The sequence below is a fragment of the Agelaius tricolor genome, unplaced genomic scaffold, assembly GCF_023055355.1.
Source record: "Agelaius tricolor isolate 1412-34295 unplaced genomic scaffold, bAgeTri1.0.p SCAF_20, whole genome shotgun sequence".
NCBI lineage: Eukaryota > Metazoa > Chordata > Aves > Passeriformes > Icteridae > Agelaius > Agelaius tricolor.
The window spans coordinates 8,663,070-8,679,998 of record NW_027269280.1 but is presented as its reverse complement, the minus strand read 5'-3'; the positions used below and the strand labels follow the sequence as shown (position 1 = coordinate 8,679,998).

General features: G+C 39.2%; 1 protein-coding gene across 2 annotated transcripts in view; it reads right to left on the bottom strand.

The window, feature by feature from the left end:
* The window catches only part of DGCR2 (DiGeorge syndrome critical region gene 2), a 45,993-nt gene that overhangs the window by 13,120 nt on the left and 15,944 nt on the right, over positions 1 to 16,929 (bottom strand). Inside the window, exons 2-5 of one of the 2 annotated variants that reach the window (XM_071445447.1) lie at positions 12,423 to 12,545; positions 4,131 to 4,256; positions 2,763 to 2,982; positions 1,759 to 1,835 (exon numbers count right to left, since the gene is read on the bottom strand). In XM_071445447.1, coding sequence (XP_071301548.1) covers positions 1,759 to 1,835; positions 2,763 to 2,982; positions 4,131 to 4,256; positions 12,423 to 12,545 — 546 coding nt within the window. The remainder of the gene's footprint in view (positions 1 to 1,758; positions 1,836 to 2,762; positions 2,983 to 4,130; positions 4,257 to 12,422; positions 12,546 to 16,929) is intronic. The other variant, XM_071445448.1, reaches the window with a different exon arrangement.

Sequence of the window (16,929 nt, the reverse complement as noted above, 5' to 3'; positions counted from 1 at the left end):
GCTCCCATTACCAGCACTGCTCTGGGGGAGGGCAAACAGCTGGGAGGGAAGGGGTGACTCACATAGAAAAGAGGCTGCTGTTTTCAGAGTACTGGGTAATTCTGTCACTCTGAACCAGAAGCGATACTCCAACATCTCCACAAGTGCTGCTTCACAGAGCCCCATGGGGTTTGCCTGACAATAGTCATACACCTCCTCAAACCACGCTGAGTTTGGGCACAGTTGCTACCAGTGGAGCAAGAACCCACACAGCAATTTTGTGCATGGCACTCTATGCACCCACCAGTGCTTCCAAAGGTGTGCATCTGCCTGTGCAGCCCTCACAGAGCTGCTCCATGCTTGGGGGGATGCACTAGGGCATCCACAGTTTGGTCCTTTCAATCATGAAACAGCATCCTGATGGGCTCCAAACAGTGCAAAAGGTGCTGAGGGCATTTTTTGGAGGACTTATGTTCCACATGTCACAACAATAAATTAAAATTGTCAAGCTTTAAAAGCCTAAATCACTTTTCAAACAGGTATTAGAAATTCAGAGTCTGCATCAATAAAAGCCTAAGAAAAGTTTTTCACAAACTACTGAATGTTACTATGTACTTTACTTTGTAGAGGCATCTCTTTGTTAAATACAAAGCTTAAAAACAGAAGATTATATGTTATTGAGAAGGTTTAAATTCATATAATGCATCAAATTAAATAAAACTAATGATAAAGTTACGATGATTTTTCTGTAACTCATGCCTCCCTGTTGTGACCACTCTGTCAGCAGATGGCAGTGCAGTCAGCTTTCCAAAGAGCAAAGAAAGGTCCTTTTAAGGGGAATCTTTGTATTCATGTGTCAAAGGAAGTCTTTTTCAAGACCCAACTGTTTGAAAATTCTGATCATAATTATGTGTCTGTACCTAAAGGAGAGTTTTCCTTCCAGATTATCCATGGCTACTGAAAACTATGCGTGAGAAAAAACCTATTCAGATTAGTTTTCAAATGCTACACTGGAATTCACAGTGCTGATGCTTAAAAAACAACACCTTTGTTATAATTTCTCCATTATCTAAACCAGTACAGGAATTAAACAGCAACTGTACACATAAGAGTTTGTATTATGACTTTAATCTCACTACTGAATTAGCTAATAATAAAGGGTGTAGAAACATAGCTTTGCATTTTCAGCAGAGGGAGCTGCTTGTTTTGCAATTGAAAGGGTTTAGCCAGTGACACCCATCAAATTAATGTTCAGTTTTTTAAATAAAAGGATATATATTCCTGGGATTACGCAAATTCTGACATGGTTTAAGTAAACTACCTGAAATACTTTAAGAAAGAAAAAATCTGTGTAAATTCTGCAAAATTCAAGTGTGTTGTTTCAGTATGCAAAATTCTACCAATTTTTAAAAAGCTAAAACCTCCAAACATGCTCCACTAGTCTGCAAACACTAGAACCAGGAATCAGCAGTTCATCTAAACATTCACCACAAAGAATGAGAAATTACAGAGTAATTCCCCTTCTCTCATTTAATCAAGGGGAAAGCCCAAATAAACTGACATGTTCTTTCCATGCCAGGGTGAAAACCCATAAAACTTTAACTTTAAAATAAGATGTGTGTTGAGTATTAAACTCTTCCACTTCTGCCCTCTGACACCAAGCAGTTCACCTATACTATTTCAACATTACCAGTGAAAGAAGTCATGCTGTTCTTTAAAATCATATTCATGCTTTAATACAATTTTCATGGGCAGTAAGCAGCAATTTGAGAGACCCACCTTTATAAGCAACTTCCCAGTGACCTTCCAGAGAGTGATTTCTGTTGGTGATCACATACTGATATCCCACCCAGAACCTGCAAATCAAGTTACATTCTAAAGATACAGGCCAAAAACACGGTAACAAATTAAATTACACAGAACCTTCTAATGTCTTCCTATGTAAAAGCAATGTAGAGAGACTACAGTTGAGGAACAGAGGAAAATACTTGATAAAATGCTTATTAGTTTTCTAGGTTTACAAATTATAACTGACTGTGTCCTTTATTTCTACTCACAAACACCACCTTATTCTGTTGTCATGGCAGCATTTCAGTATCTCAAACACAAAAATCACACAGCAGCATCCAGAAGTCAAGTATTTCTGAGCATAAACAACTTAGGTCAGACTGTTCTGGATCAAACCATTTAACTCTTCACAGACAGAAGCACACCATTACTCAGCCACTCCTGGTGATCTGATACAGCAGCCAGGAGTGACAAAAAACCCATACACAGAAAAAGGAGGAATTGTTTGCTGTGAACTAACAGAAAGAAATATCTAAAACCACCCAAACACAGTAGCTGCAACTCAAAATGCCTTTTTACTTCATTCCTATCTCAAAGATGCTCTTTGTTAGAGCTACAGGTACTTCATAGAAATCAAAATTTTGTTGAAAAATTTACATAATTATTTCTATACACAGCAGTGCAGCAGCAGTCATTATTAAATCCACCTTCCCTGATGCAGCTCAAGAATACCTGTACCTTGCTAAGACAACCTGAAGATAAGAAGACTATGCTGATAAAAAGACTCTGCTGAATTGAATTATCTGTTAATAATTATTCAAACATAAACTAGAGATGAGGCACTGCCTAACAGCCAACCAGCACGTTCACACTGGCTTATTCACCTGATGTAAATTTTATCATTAGATTTTCTACACAAACTGAACCACCAGCATTTGCAGCACACAGAAACCATTCTCTGCAACATGAGATCTTTGTCCTTTTCTTCCACTCACCTACGCTCATCCTCCTCTTCAAATGCTTTTTCTTCCAAGCTCCACTCATGTGCCAGGATGAAGCTGAGCTCTTGGTCTGCAGTGAAGGTGGCGAGGGACCCGTTCACCCGCTGACATGTCTGCACAGCGTCCCAGTAGTTCTCCCCATTTAAATACACCCTGTAACAGCTGGCTGTGCCCTCATAGTGGTGCCATCCTGTTGGGCACTTCCCTAGGAAACATGAAGAATAGAAGGGAAACCATTCCCCCCAAATTAGGATCTTTAAGGTGATGCATCCTAATCAATTATCACTGGGGCACGTAAACACAACAGTGTATGCGCTTCACCTCCAGAGGAGGAGGTGCACGCATTACAGATCCCTGAAGAGTTACTTTACTACAGTTTCTGATAAATGTTGATTTTTTTTTTTTACATGTTTTTAAAAAGATTAAGCTCCTAGCAAAGTCCCATCACATTGTCACAGCCTTTAAAATCTTTAATTAAGACTGACCATGTACTGTGGAAGACATTTCCCTGCACATCTTTATAAAACCAATAAATGTGATTAATCCAAGCAAAAACAAGCAGCACAAAAACGCCAGAGGTGGCCAATTTAATGACTGTCTTTCTATTAGATGATTAGCAATACACTCAACATGCTGTGAAGTGTTCAACCTACTCTTAGAGTCTCCTAGTATTCATATAATCCTGCCCCCAGAGTGAATCACTGAAGATGATAGAAGTTCTGGGGAAATTCTTGGTTGCTTTGGAAAAATCACCACTGTAAGGCAGATCTTTAGGAATATAAGAAGGTGATGGTGTGAACTGCTGTCTCTGCTTTCTCTCAATTATCTCAACTAAGGGAACCTGAAACAAAAGCCTTGTGGCATTTCTGGACGATATAGGCTCATGGGCTAGCAGAAAGAATCACAGGACAGGAGGATGACATTTAAACCTGCACTATTAATTTTGAATTGCCTAAGAAACTTAAAATTCAGAAACTCTTTTCTGTTCATTGCATTTCACAGTTCTGTTCTCCAGCCTCTTTATTCTGTTTTGTTTCTTTTGGTTTTTTAATCCTTTTTTATTCTGTTACAACTCTGCAATGAGTTGTAACAGAAAACTGCAACTCTGGTTTCACAAAGAGAGGATTAATAGGGACATAGTATTGTTTGCATGTACTGGTCTGCTATATAAACCATGCAGGACATATATAAAAGAAATGCACAAACACCTGAAATAGCATTGCATGTCAAAGTTTGGTCCAAAAGCTATGAAACAGAAAAGATTATTAGTTTTTAATTCAAAAACAACCTAAATTTGTGAATTAATTAATTAAATTAATTAATTAAAGAAAGATGGCCCAGATTTCCCAGTCTGCAACTTACTGCTGAAGCGGACGGGCTGAGCCACGTTGACGGTGTGGAAGCGGGTGGTCTCTGCTCCTCTCCCCCGACTGTGCCTCGAGTCCACGTTCTCCTTCCCATGGTAAGTTCTCTGGTCCCCTGTCAAGCCTGGGGACCAGGAGGAATAGTTAGTACTGGTGAAAGATGCAAGCAAATGCAGATTTCGTTTTATTAAACTTTCTCTGGGTTTTAATTCAAGACATATGTGATACCTGACTCGGGTAAGCAAAGATGGCAGGTCCCTGCAGTAAGAGCTTGGCCATTTTACTCAGCAGGTAACTGAATTACCTTCAATTGAAAAGAACCAACAAGCCATTACATACTCGTGCAGGGTAAATGAAACATTTTGGCAGATTCTCACCAGCCTGCAATTGTACACAGGACTTGCTGTTCATCATTTCAACTGCTGCAGCAAATGCATCATCCCCAGCGCATTGTATCTGCTCCTGTTTACAGAACTACCCACTCCCCAGCTGCTTTGTTCCTCAGCTGTGTGTCCAAGGACATAAGATAACTCCTCCAATACACTTTCCAACACATGCTCTGAGATGTAGGATGTAATTAAAACCAGGAAAGCAGACTGATCTTCAGCCAGAAGAACAAGGCTTTTTTTTATTCACTCTCAAGCTTCTAAAGGAAAAGTTAGTTGATGACTTTTGAAATAAACCCCCATACCCCCTCATCTCAGTGTCAGGGTTACCAGGTGCACATGACCACCAGATTCAGTAACTTAGGAAGAACACAGTGTAAGATGTTATTCAAGAAAAGGGGCTGGAGGGCTCCATGTGCCTACCAGGAGTAAATAAGGAGCACCCAGTTCAGGTGGAGGCAGGGTGGGCCATAGCCAGCACAACTAGCAGGTTCCTAAGCAGGAAGGCTGGCATGGTGGTGGGGAGAAACCTTAGAGAAAGATGGAGGTGGGGACCAAGAATGATTAATGTGGAAACAAGAGATTAACCTTAAAAAGAGAGAAATTAAAAACCCAACAATATAAACATTATAAATATCTGCTTGTATGTTACTTAATACTACTAGATGTTATTGAAGGTAATAGGGTTTAACCAGCACATGTGCTATGTAGACATTCATTTCTGTATAAAAAATCTGCTTATTTTCCTTTAAAGCTGATTAGCTGCATTTAGCCTCACTAAACCAAACAAACAAAGACATGATCCCAAATAAAGAGAAGCTACACAGTCTTCTTCAACAGGTTTAACTACATCTCTTTGAAATACATATGAAACCACGTCAATAAAACTTTCTCTTTTTGGACTATCTTTGGAAAGCAAGAGGTCCACAGCAATTTCATGGTAATATAAACCCTGAGCTGCAGGCTGCTCACTGCATTACCTGGGGGAAAGACTTCCACAAGACCCAACATCAAACAGTGCACTCCATGGAACAAATGTAGGCACTGATGAGCAAAACAAATCCCTAGCTGGAGCCCAGGAACAGCAGAGTCGCTCTGCATTCATCTCTCTAGCATACTGAGTTTGCCCTGGGTTAATGGGATAAGCAAGGGCTATTTAATTATCACATTATCCTAGGAATTACATGTCTACAGAGATCACCCATTAAGGAATGGCTGTGCATAATACGCTCACATGGCCTTACAGGAATAAAGCAGAAATTCTGGTGTTCAGTATTAGAATATGTTATCTATCACAGGCAAGAAGTCAGTGCCAAGAAACTCAGCATACATTTCAAAGGACACAAAATGGTAAAATTATTTGACAGTGAAGACTACTGATTTTTTATTACTTTAAAGGCTAATCTATTTTTAGAATCTGTTTTTAATCCTAATGGTTCAGTAGCACTATTTACACTATGATTTTCAGAGTGATACTGAGACACTGAAAAAGCAAATCTTCAATTATAGCAAGGCTTTAAAAATAGCGCTAACTAATGTAGAATGCTTTATCAAATTCTACTGAGCTCAGCATGGGGAACTCTATTTTCCCATGGCATTAAATGGTAACAGCTAAACCCAAAGAACCAGTCAGAAGCAAACACATGAAGAATCAGTTCCCTCTCAGAAGTGAGAGCAGATGCAGCACCATATGGCTGACCCTCCGCAGCTAAACAGAACGCCCACGAGGACTTAACAATTTATCTCCCCCAGGAATAAAACAAAAGTTCACAGGTTTTAACAAGCAAGGTTAAGGAAGGGTTACACAGGCTAACATCCTAAATTAACAGAATTTATGCCAGATGCTTTGAAAAACAGCTACACAGATCCCACACAAAGAGAGTTCCATCACTTCCACCCAGGAAGCAGAACTCATTCCTTCCTCAGCATCTGCCCTTGTCAGCAGATTCATGCTGAAACCAGGACTGAAGTGGCACAAAGCAGCCACCACAAGCCACTTCTTCAAGCCCAACACTGTCAGCTGCTTAATAAACTGGTGTTCTTCAAATATTAAATTGCTTCTATCTGACCTGAATATCTGTCTCCCAAGAAAAGCAACGATGACAACTTTTTCCAGGGCAATAAAGAGATGCTAACAAGCCTCTAAGTCACTTGACTGGCATGAAAAGCTGTTGCAGATTCTGGTGGCAAAGGTGTAATTGGACTAGATTTCTATTCCACTTCTGCAATACTCTGCAGATAGAATTTTATGTGCTGTTCCTACTTCCTTTTTACAAATAATTTTATCTTTAAAAATAAATTAGAGTGCCATGGACTCATCTTTAGATAACAACTTAACTCAGAAGATCAGAACCTAACTCTGAGTGTTTCACAAAGGAGAAGCCATCACTCTCAGTGCTTACACTTCATATCCTGAAAAGAAATGAAACTTTGGAAGATCAGTTATTTTCCAAGATCTTTATTCTTCTAAATACTACAATCACAGGCAACAACAGCAACAGTGGTATTTTTACTAGCCAAGACATATAGAGATCTGTTTCTTTGACTTTATATAATTACTCCAGAAATGTCATTTGCTAGTTGGTGCAGAAAATGAAAAAATGGGTTCAAGGAAGAACCCTGGGGCACTATTTTTTTTCACCCTTTGAATATCAGAGTGGTGAACACAAGCATCCTCCAATGTGTTTCCCAATAGATCAAGTCATGATTAGTATTCACCCAGCTCCTTCCAATTTACAGTTGCTATCTAATTCACTCCAGCACAATTATAGCCTAAGTACAGGGCTATCCATCAAGAGAAAGTTGTCTAACAGTGGTGATTCTGTGGCTATTTTCAGTTGTTTAAAACTTGAAGCTACCAATTCAGAATGGAAGTCTGCCATGCTGATGGCTCCTTCTACCTTTTGGAAAACTGTGTCATGAACGTCAAGTCACTCAAGCAAATCCCTTCATAAGGATGGATGTACTATGTCAAATGATGTCAAAATTAAACTGCCTGTGAAACAACCAGGTCTTGCCATATCTTATTAGTTCCAAGATTTGAGTTGTTCCTGTTTAAACACACAGATTCTCAGAATTTACATAAAAGCTGCCTTGTCCCCAAAGCTTCAAATTTTCTGCCCAGCATATTACATACTGAAAGCTTAGAAAGCTTCTAATTCCATCTGGTAATTTGAGAGGTGAGAGAACTTCAAGATTAAGTCCAGTTTTGTGCCTCAGTATTTGGAAATATAGTTCAGAAGCTCCTAGAGAGGAGAGATTCTTCTCAGACCAAGCAGCTCCATGCTGTGTGTTATCAACGTTATTGTGCAAGGACATCAATGCCAAGCAAGAACAGCATCCTGCTGTGCTGAGTGCTATTCAAAGTAATGGACTGGCAGAAAACAGCTTATAAATTAAACACCACAAGGTAGGGTAAAAAAAAAATAGGAGTTCAGCAAGAGCTCAGGAAAGGTGTGGAAATGTTCAGAGGTTTTTATCATTAATACCTAGGTTTTAAAAAAGAGAGGTACTAAAAAGTGCACAAATGTCAAGAGTCACTTCAAGCATACAAAACATCCTTGGTGAAACAAAACACAAAGCTGTTTTTGATCACTTCAAAACAGGTTGCTGCAGCTGCTGCTTCATCAGAAGGGAAAGATGTGAAACTGATATGGATAGGATTTATGAAGGGCACTCAAATTTAAGACATCCATTTTCATTCATGGGCAACAGAAAAAAACATCAAGCCTGCAGTTTGGGAGGAAAACACAGCCAGAGCTATACTAAACCCTGCTCTGCTCAGCTTCCTGAAAATGAGTTACACCAGAAGGCCTGCAAAGAAGGCAGGATATCTGCAGAAGCTGATCTGATATTCTGGTAGAAGCAAAGCTGGAAATCCAATAAGCAGTAAAAGGTAAACTGCAGATCCCTTCTCTCTTACGGGTTTAAATACAGAACTTTTATAAAGGTGAAAAAGTTATGTTTCTACTTTGATTGCTTGTGTAGAAACATGAGAGAAAGTGATTAGAAAGAATAAATTCCATTTGTAGAAGTCCTTGTTTAAGATATTAATGCCTGTTTCTACCATTTCATAAAATACACCACTTTGGGACAAACTATTTTTAGGATCAATTACTGTTGACATGGAAGAGTCCACAAATTTCTTGAAGCTCCACTGATGAGCAGAAGCGAGTCACAGGCACATGCTACATAATGAACCCTCCCAGCAATTTTTAGTATTGCTCACAGGAGTAGGCAGACACTGGTTTTAGTCTGTCAGAGAGATGAATTGAGGGTAATCACTGCAGCAGATTCCACTGACACATGGGTGCCTAGTGGGAAGGGCAGGGGGAACAGCACTTTGCACATGGAAAATTTGTGACTGAGAGGAATTCCATGTTTTAAAGGAAAATGGTCATTATGATAAGAGACAGTGAGAATAAAAACAGCTATAATGACAATCTTCAGAGAAATATAGCAAAAAATAGGCATCTCACACACTTATTCAGATTGTCAATGAATTAAATGTCTTACTTGTGTTCTGAAAAAAATGCCAGAAGAAATTCAAACAAAAAGTCTCACAATTTGGAATGTTTCTTGCACTTTAGCCAATATATGATTACCAAACTAATTTATTAATTATGGATCCTCTTCTTTTAATAGGACCTTTGTTACTAACACAAATGAAATTAGGCCTAAAAAAGGTGAACCAACAGTGGCAAACAATTTACAATGGCTTTGTAATAAACCTTTCAAAACACCAACTAACGAGTCACTGAAACACATTTTTAACACCACCACAAAACCCTAATTCACTGCCATTGCTCTCTTCTGAGTTGCTCATGTTGGAGTGTGCCATTATTGGCTCAAAGGCTGAAGAATAACAAGCTTCACAACCAGATTCAGGGCCCTTTCTTGCATGCTTTCTTTTCATGCTTCAGAGAGCTTTCATGCCTTTTAATTTAAAGATGTTATAATTCTCCAAGTTTCACAAGTCCAGGTGGCTTCACTAACTAGCTCTTTTAGTCTTCAGACTGCCTTTATTGAAGGGAAGAACTTTTTAATTAAAGTATTTACATTTAGCTGAATCATCACACAACTGCTCATCTAATCCAAAGGTATTTTCTACATTTAAAGCTGCATCATTTCTTGTTAATTCAGTGGCCAAAGAAGAAAGTTGCCACTCCTGGTATGACTGTGTTACTATTATTAGCAGCATTAGCTCCCCATCAATGTCCCAAGACAGTGTCTCCTGTGACTCCTCACATGTGTACTGCTTTCCTCAACACAGGCACACTGTGCTATTCCAAACTGATTCTGCCCTCAGGTTCACTTTCATTGATGCTACTCCTCTTTATGCTCCAGCACAGCATTCCCGTGCACACCAACCTCTTCTATTCCTGACAGCTCTGAATAACACCAGCCCTTCAACACCCATTGCAGGTCACCATGCAATCCTACCCAGTTTATTGTTACAGGTATAATAGTTTTTACATCCTACACGAGTAGTTCTTGTTCCTCTGGTTTGCTGGCTGCACTCCTCACATCACTGTGCAAATATCTCAGTTCTTTCACAAACACCACACCTGCTTTCTGGCTGTTTTACTGAGCACAGCCTTTTCACCAATTACTTATCGAATTACTCCTCTCATCAAGTGGAATACTTTCCTCTCTCTGCTGTCCAGCATTTTCCCCTCTGGTATTTACATGCATTATTCTTCTCTTCCTGCACATAGACATGGTGGTGAATCAAGTCTCTCCTACATTTCATTTCTTTAACCTTCAAGTTCTTCTTATCATGTCAGGCTAGACAGTCTACACCCCAAACACAACACCAAAACCCATGTATTGAGAAATGTTACTCCCATAAAACCCTCCTCCTATCAATATACCAAACATTCTTTGGAACTCCAGTCCTTAGTCAACATCATCCTGGTGCATACTCCAGGCAATAACTTAAGTTGCTGACTAATACATCAGGAACAGGAGAAGATAAAAATATTTTTCTATTAATGTGGAAGTTCAAATGTTCCCACAAGCAGTCTTCTGCTTTTTGAGTAAATCCAAACACTAACATGACTCTGCCCTCCCAGAGCCACTGAAATTCCATTATACTCCAGAATTTTATTAGGGCCACAGCTTTTTTACATTTGTCCAAAGTTAGCTAAAAAGGAAGAATAACAGCACAGCTATAAAAGCAATTTTCTTTAGGACATCCACATTGTAAAGAATATCTTTAAATAGACTATCAATGGCACAGCTTAATTTTCAGTGTCAGAACAAACTACCAACTGCTTTTCCCCTTTACTGCACATTCACACACCCACACTAACAAAAAGTTTTCTTGAAAGAGCACTGACATTCTTTCAATTATTTGTCCATAATACACACTAGGGAGATGGCTAACTCTAGCACAGCTTCAAAGTTTGAATGTTAGATTTATTTCTCTAATTCCTCTAGATAATATGAATATTTAAAAGAATTTGTTGCTGTAAAATATCAATGTTACTATTTTGTAGCACCTCTCTAAAACAGCTGAGAACCCAGAATGATGAATGCTGTTATGGCAATGCCACAGAGTTCACGTGATTCTCTGCCAAGAAAATGAAGTAGAGTTCACTGGAAAAGAACTTCTTAAAATAGTTTTTGAATGTAATTTAGTTCCACTGTAAAGATAAAAAGTTTTCAATTATGCCACAGTTGAATTCATGCTTTCAGATACCTGTCTCATTGTTCTTAACAGAAAAAAATTACAGGTTAATTCACTTTTAAGATACACAGAGCTGCACTAGCCTGTTTTTCAAGAACAACTGAAAACATTCAAAATTGTGATTGTACAGTCACAATATTTCTTTGTTTTTAATCACAGCTCAGTATCCAGTAGCTTTAGCAGAGATCCACTGCTGCTGACAGGCTCCTCAAAGCATATAGTCATAGGAGCTTATGAAGTGCAAATACACCAGCTTGTCTGGCAGAACAAAGTTCTCCACTTAAGCACAAGAAGCATAATCAGAAGAGGGAGCAATAAAACAAGCTCTCTACCCAAGTCCAGCAATGCCACCCAGCACTGTCTGAGTGATATATAACCAAATCAGTAATTCCAAATTTAACCACAGGCCTATGTGTCACTTCAGTTCAACTGCAACATTTTTTCCTTGTCGGGAGTCTCTTTTCAGACCACAAACTCTCCTCATCTTCAGGATACCTGCTCTGACCATAAGAATGGAAGGATAACTCAGACAAGCAAAAAACTGTTTGTGGTATTAGCTGCTCAAAATGAAGAGAAGCCATCTCAGTCTTTGTTAATAATGGGTACAGTTCTACCAAACAATCACCAATTTCAAATAAAAAGAACCAAACAACCTTGTTAGGAAAATTAATCCACAAACACCAGAGGTTTATGTCCAAAAAGGAGACAGAGGAGTCCTTTCTGGCTTTATTTGAATAAAGGGAGAGGCCATGGGGCATCCCCCTGGGATCTCTCGAATTTTTGGAGGACACAGACTCCTTTTTATCCCAATTTCCCAGACACATTTCCCTTCTCTCTTAGCTCATTGGCTGAAGTACTTGAGAGGTACAGACTCCCCAAAATGCCTGACACTGAAGATTTCCCTCTAATGTATAACCCTCCCTTTTAATTTTTAATTCTTACTCAATTTAGGGGTTTTTCTTCCCCATTGTTTCTTTCATCTTTCAATGTCTTTTTTCGTTTATCAACAAACCTAAAGTTTATTTGTAAAAGTAAATATCAATCAGTGGAATCCTTCTCATTATTTTTTATCTCCCAGTGCTAGTTTTATCTACCAGCAGACCCACAGCTTGTTTGTAAAGACAAATTCACTATTCCTTTCAACCTGAAAGAGTCAAAGTACTGCTGCAAAGTAAGCTGGTACAGGGCTGAGCAGTCTTTTAGATTTACTTACCTGGACAGTCAACTTCATCACTCTCATCCTCGCAGGTGGGCCACCCATCACACTGCCAGGTTGAGGGGATGCACTGAATGGTCCCACTCCGACAAGCAAACTGCCCCGGGGTGCAGCGCAGCTCTGGGAAAGGGAAAAATGGTGCTTTGTTTGAAATGTTATCTATTCTTGCAAATTTATACATATATTAATCATCTGTCATGTCATGGATCACTGAAGTGTAATGGATAACATCTCTGGTTAACTCAGCCTGTTAAAAACTCTTTCAGCTCAGATCACTTCATGCCTCAAACTGCGTGTTTGTGGTTTTAACAGACAGGAGGGTATGGGAAATCATTCTCTCAAGACATCCGTGGTAAAACCTTCCTGATAAAGATAGCCTGTGAGCAGCTATTACCACAGCATTACCCATCTGCTTCTTGTGGGGCACTGAGGAGTGCTTGTTCAATTTTCCCAGAGCTGAAGTTCAACAAAAATATGCTTTGATAGGTGAGCGCTGCATTATGCAACAGCCTCAGAATCCTATTTCCATTCCAATCACTGTGTATGCCAGAACCCACCAGACTTGCACAAATGCCCCATCTGATTTAGAGACATTTCACAGAACTACTTGTAACACAATATCTATATCCATGAACCTGTTTTCACTTTCTAGCTTCAGCTCTTTTGTAGAATTTCTCCATGTGAACATATCCTTTACTAGAAACTGTCACTATCTGCAAACATGTTGCTCCTGCTTCTGTGAGTTCACTGCCTACTTGCCATCACTACACTGTCACACCTAATTAGCATTATAAAAAATACAACTTTTTTAAAACCTCTTTTTTTCAATTCCATCTATCAAATGCCAGAACCTAATAACTCAACTTCATTTTATGTCCCTCAAAACATTTTGCAGGGAATAAAAAGGTCTGTCTACAAAAGTGAACAATTCTAAGCTTGTTCACAGCCGGTCTGCCAGTGCCAACACCATCCACAGGCTCAGTTTTGCACCTAACCATCATTGTCCATCTTTCTTCTAGACAGCGGTTGTCAATTTTCCAATCGTTGTTTTTGAGCAATTTAGCACATTTTCCTCTCAGTGAGCTGCACTAATCCCAGGTAATTTACATCTAGAGAATAAGCACCTTTCTAAACAGAAAAAAAAAAGTTTATATGCAAAACATACTGATTTTGAATGGATCCAGTAGGCAACTGTCCTGCAGAAGGAAATCACTAAAAGAGAATTTAAAATACAGGTATGCACTCTCATCCACAGCTTACAACATAAGAGCAGACTGTAATTGCAATTGTTTCTTCTTGAAACACATGCCTAAGCTAAATCAAGACAGAGGTCACATTTAATGTTCAAACAACACGAATGGGCGTAATAAACCCAGTCACCAGGCATTCTGAATAAAGGCTGTACACATACACCTGGTAATTGGTATAACATATTGATAACAGGCCTCTAATTCCATGCTAGACTAAAATCCAGTCCTACTACTGGTTCCTCTGTGAAGCACAGACCTGCTCTTCTAGAAAAATAAAAGCAGGCACATCCTCTTAGCAACCACCTACTCAGAGCAAACATTCAGGTCACAAGATGCTAAGAACTCACAGGGACCTGCCAGACTACTGAGGGCAATAGACAGCACAACGAGTGCTCTCACCCATTTAGAGCTTTACTCAGCCCAAACAGAAAAAATACAATTACCAGTCATAATGACTTCCCCCTCAGATTAAAAAAAAAGGCATAATTTATTTAGCCTGAAGAGGGAAAGAGGAATTAAACGGTTGGGGGCGGGGGGGCTGTGTAAAAAATAGAGGAAAAGCTTCACTTACCCAATATAGCAAGAGAGAGAATCTAAAATCTATCTTTAAGTTAAATAATTTCAAATCTAATATCTATGAGTTAATTAAATCTCCTAAACTTAGAGGGAAAAACCCAACAACACAGAAACCAAATCAAACAAATACAAAACCTCAAGCTGAAATGGAAAGCACTCAGATTCCAAGTCCACAGAAGAGCACCATTTGGTAAATGATTGCAGCTTCTTTTGCCACTTTTGCACAAGGTCAGGACACAGTGGGAGGCTCCTTAGAAAGTCTTGCTACTACAGTTTCAAGTACAGAATTTACACCAGGGCCTGTGGGAGATCTTTTAACACATCAAAGACTATTCTCAGCCCAGCTCCAGGTTTGCACTGCATCCACCCATAGTTATGGCAAAATTCAGTACTTTAAAATAAACTTTTTTTTTTTCTTTTACTGCTTATTTTCAATGGAATTCACACATACACCCTTGTGAACAAAGTTATTCTGCAGCCTTCTGGCTTCACAGGCAGCATCCACCAGGAATGCCAACCTGCACAAGGGAGAAACAGTCAAGAATACTTCTGTCTGTCTGCAATTTCATACATGCTATTACTGTTTTATGTACAATTACATATGAGTGGTTCAGATAAAAGGATGACTCCATCTCAGCATTATGGGCATTAAAAAAATGCCAGCTACATGCTGTAATGTCATGACTTCCTGTGTTACAGACACTCCTCTCTGAAGAATGTGGATACATGGAAGAGTACAAAACATTTCTAGTAAAACACCTTTCAGACCAGCTGTACCATTGTTCCCAATGGAGATCATGCTGTCAGATGCACTAATTATTTCAGACCAAGGAACATGAACTGCTATGCAATTCTGCTGTGGAGGGGGGAAACGTGACACAAAGAAATCCTGTGAAATTATAATCTCTGTCAATAAACCTTCCTAAGCCATCCCAACTCATAGCCATCAGGAGTAAGATACAGACATAAAAATAGATGGAAGTCTATAACAAAGCTGTAAGATACATAGCCCAGGAATGGAGATATTTGGGAGAGGCAAGGATGCACAGGGCACGTGCTGGTCTCCAGAACCCTGTGAAACATTTCATGTCAGTAGCCTATTTTTAAGTTAAAACAGCAGATAAATGAAAACATCTCAAGCCCATCTCCACCACAGAAAAGGGAAGTCACACTGCCAGCAGCAGGACAAGAGTCAGGAAGATGTATGAGCAGTACTGAATAGTACAACATTATGTGACCATCCATCTTTCCTGGAATGCAAGTAATCACTTAACACACGGTCAGACTTTGTACTTTCCAGGAGTGTGGTAAATAAAAACTGTTTCTTCACCCATATATTTTCAGTTCTTTTGAAGAATAGCAAAGATTTCAAAAATATCAGTACATTTCTGTCCTTAAAGCCAGATATCTCTCACAGTTCACAGCTGTTGATGGTAACTCACAGCAAGGAAGGATGAAGAATGTACCTTAAACTATCACCTCCACACAGCACTAAAACCATACTTTCTACCAGCTGTTAAATGCAGAAACATTTCATATTCTCAAAATCATTAGTAAATATGCAATGGCACAAGTTCAGCTAAGAGCAAGCAGCTGTTGGAGCAAAAGCACAAGACAACATTAAGCCAAGGGCATCAACAATTGCCTCGAGGTGAAAATGTGGAAATGCAACCTCCCCCAGCACTCACATATGATGTGATGAGTGACATCAGCAGTATAATGATTCACATGTGCAATTCTAACATTAAAGGCTTCTTTTTCTTTTCAGCATCAGATGCAGTCTTTGCTATGCTACACGATGAAATTCAGTACACTGAAACCTTACTGCAGAGCAATTAAATTTATCTGGCATTTGCTGGGAAGAAAGGAGACAACTACAACACTGAAAATAGCAGAAACTGTAGTTTTTGCACTATACAGAGTATAAGCTTACAAAACATCACAAAGTTCAGGCAGCGTGAGAACATGAAAACACTTGAAACAGTGAGGTGTCATGATAGTCTCTTCATTTCACTGCCTCAGAGCACTTCTACAGCATTAACCCTCAACCAACCAGTGCATCCTCATGCCACAGTTACAGCAAAGTACAGAACAATTCAAGAGTCTGCCAAAGGCTACAGACAAGATGAACCTGCAGGAGCCCAGCTGTCCTGACTGCTGGCTCTGTGCTTTCATGATCACACTGGGTTTATTCCCTAGACCACAAGCAACGTGCTCGTTCACCAGCACACCTGCACCTGAACAAATGTCTGCCAGAAATATTAAGTAACAACAGTGTGTCCTCTGGTAATACTTCACCCTTTTCTCTACTATAAACTGGATACAGAAAACAAGAAATTCCTTAACTTGATATAAAAAGAGAAGAAAAACTGAAATCAGATTCAGACCATCAATTCTACAAGCTAAATATATAACACAAGATAAAACTTACTGTCAAATGATGGCCAAAAAAAACTTACACCAACTTGCTTGGCCATGTTATTAGATAATATAACTCCTCCACAAGTCTCTCATCTGAAAGAAGTCTTACCAAGGCTACTTGTGGACTTGCAATTCAAAATTTAAAAGAAAACTTACAAAACAGTTGGAAATTTATTTCCTCAAACCAGAAATGACAAGATTACAAATCAATTTAAACACTGCCACACAAACAAGAGGCCTTCATCTGCTTTAGCTGT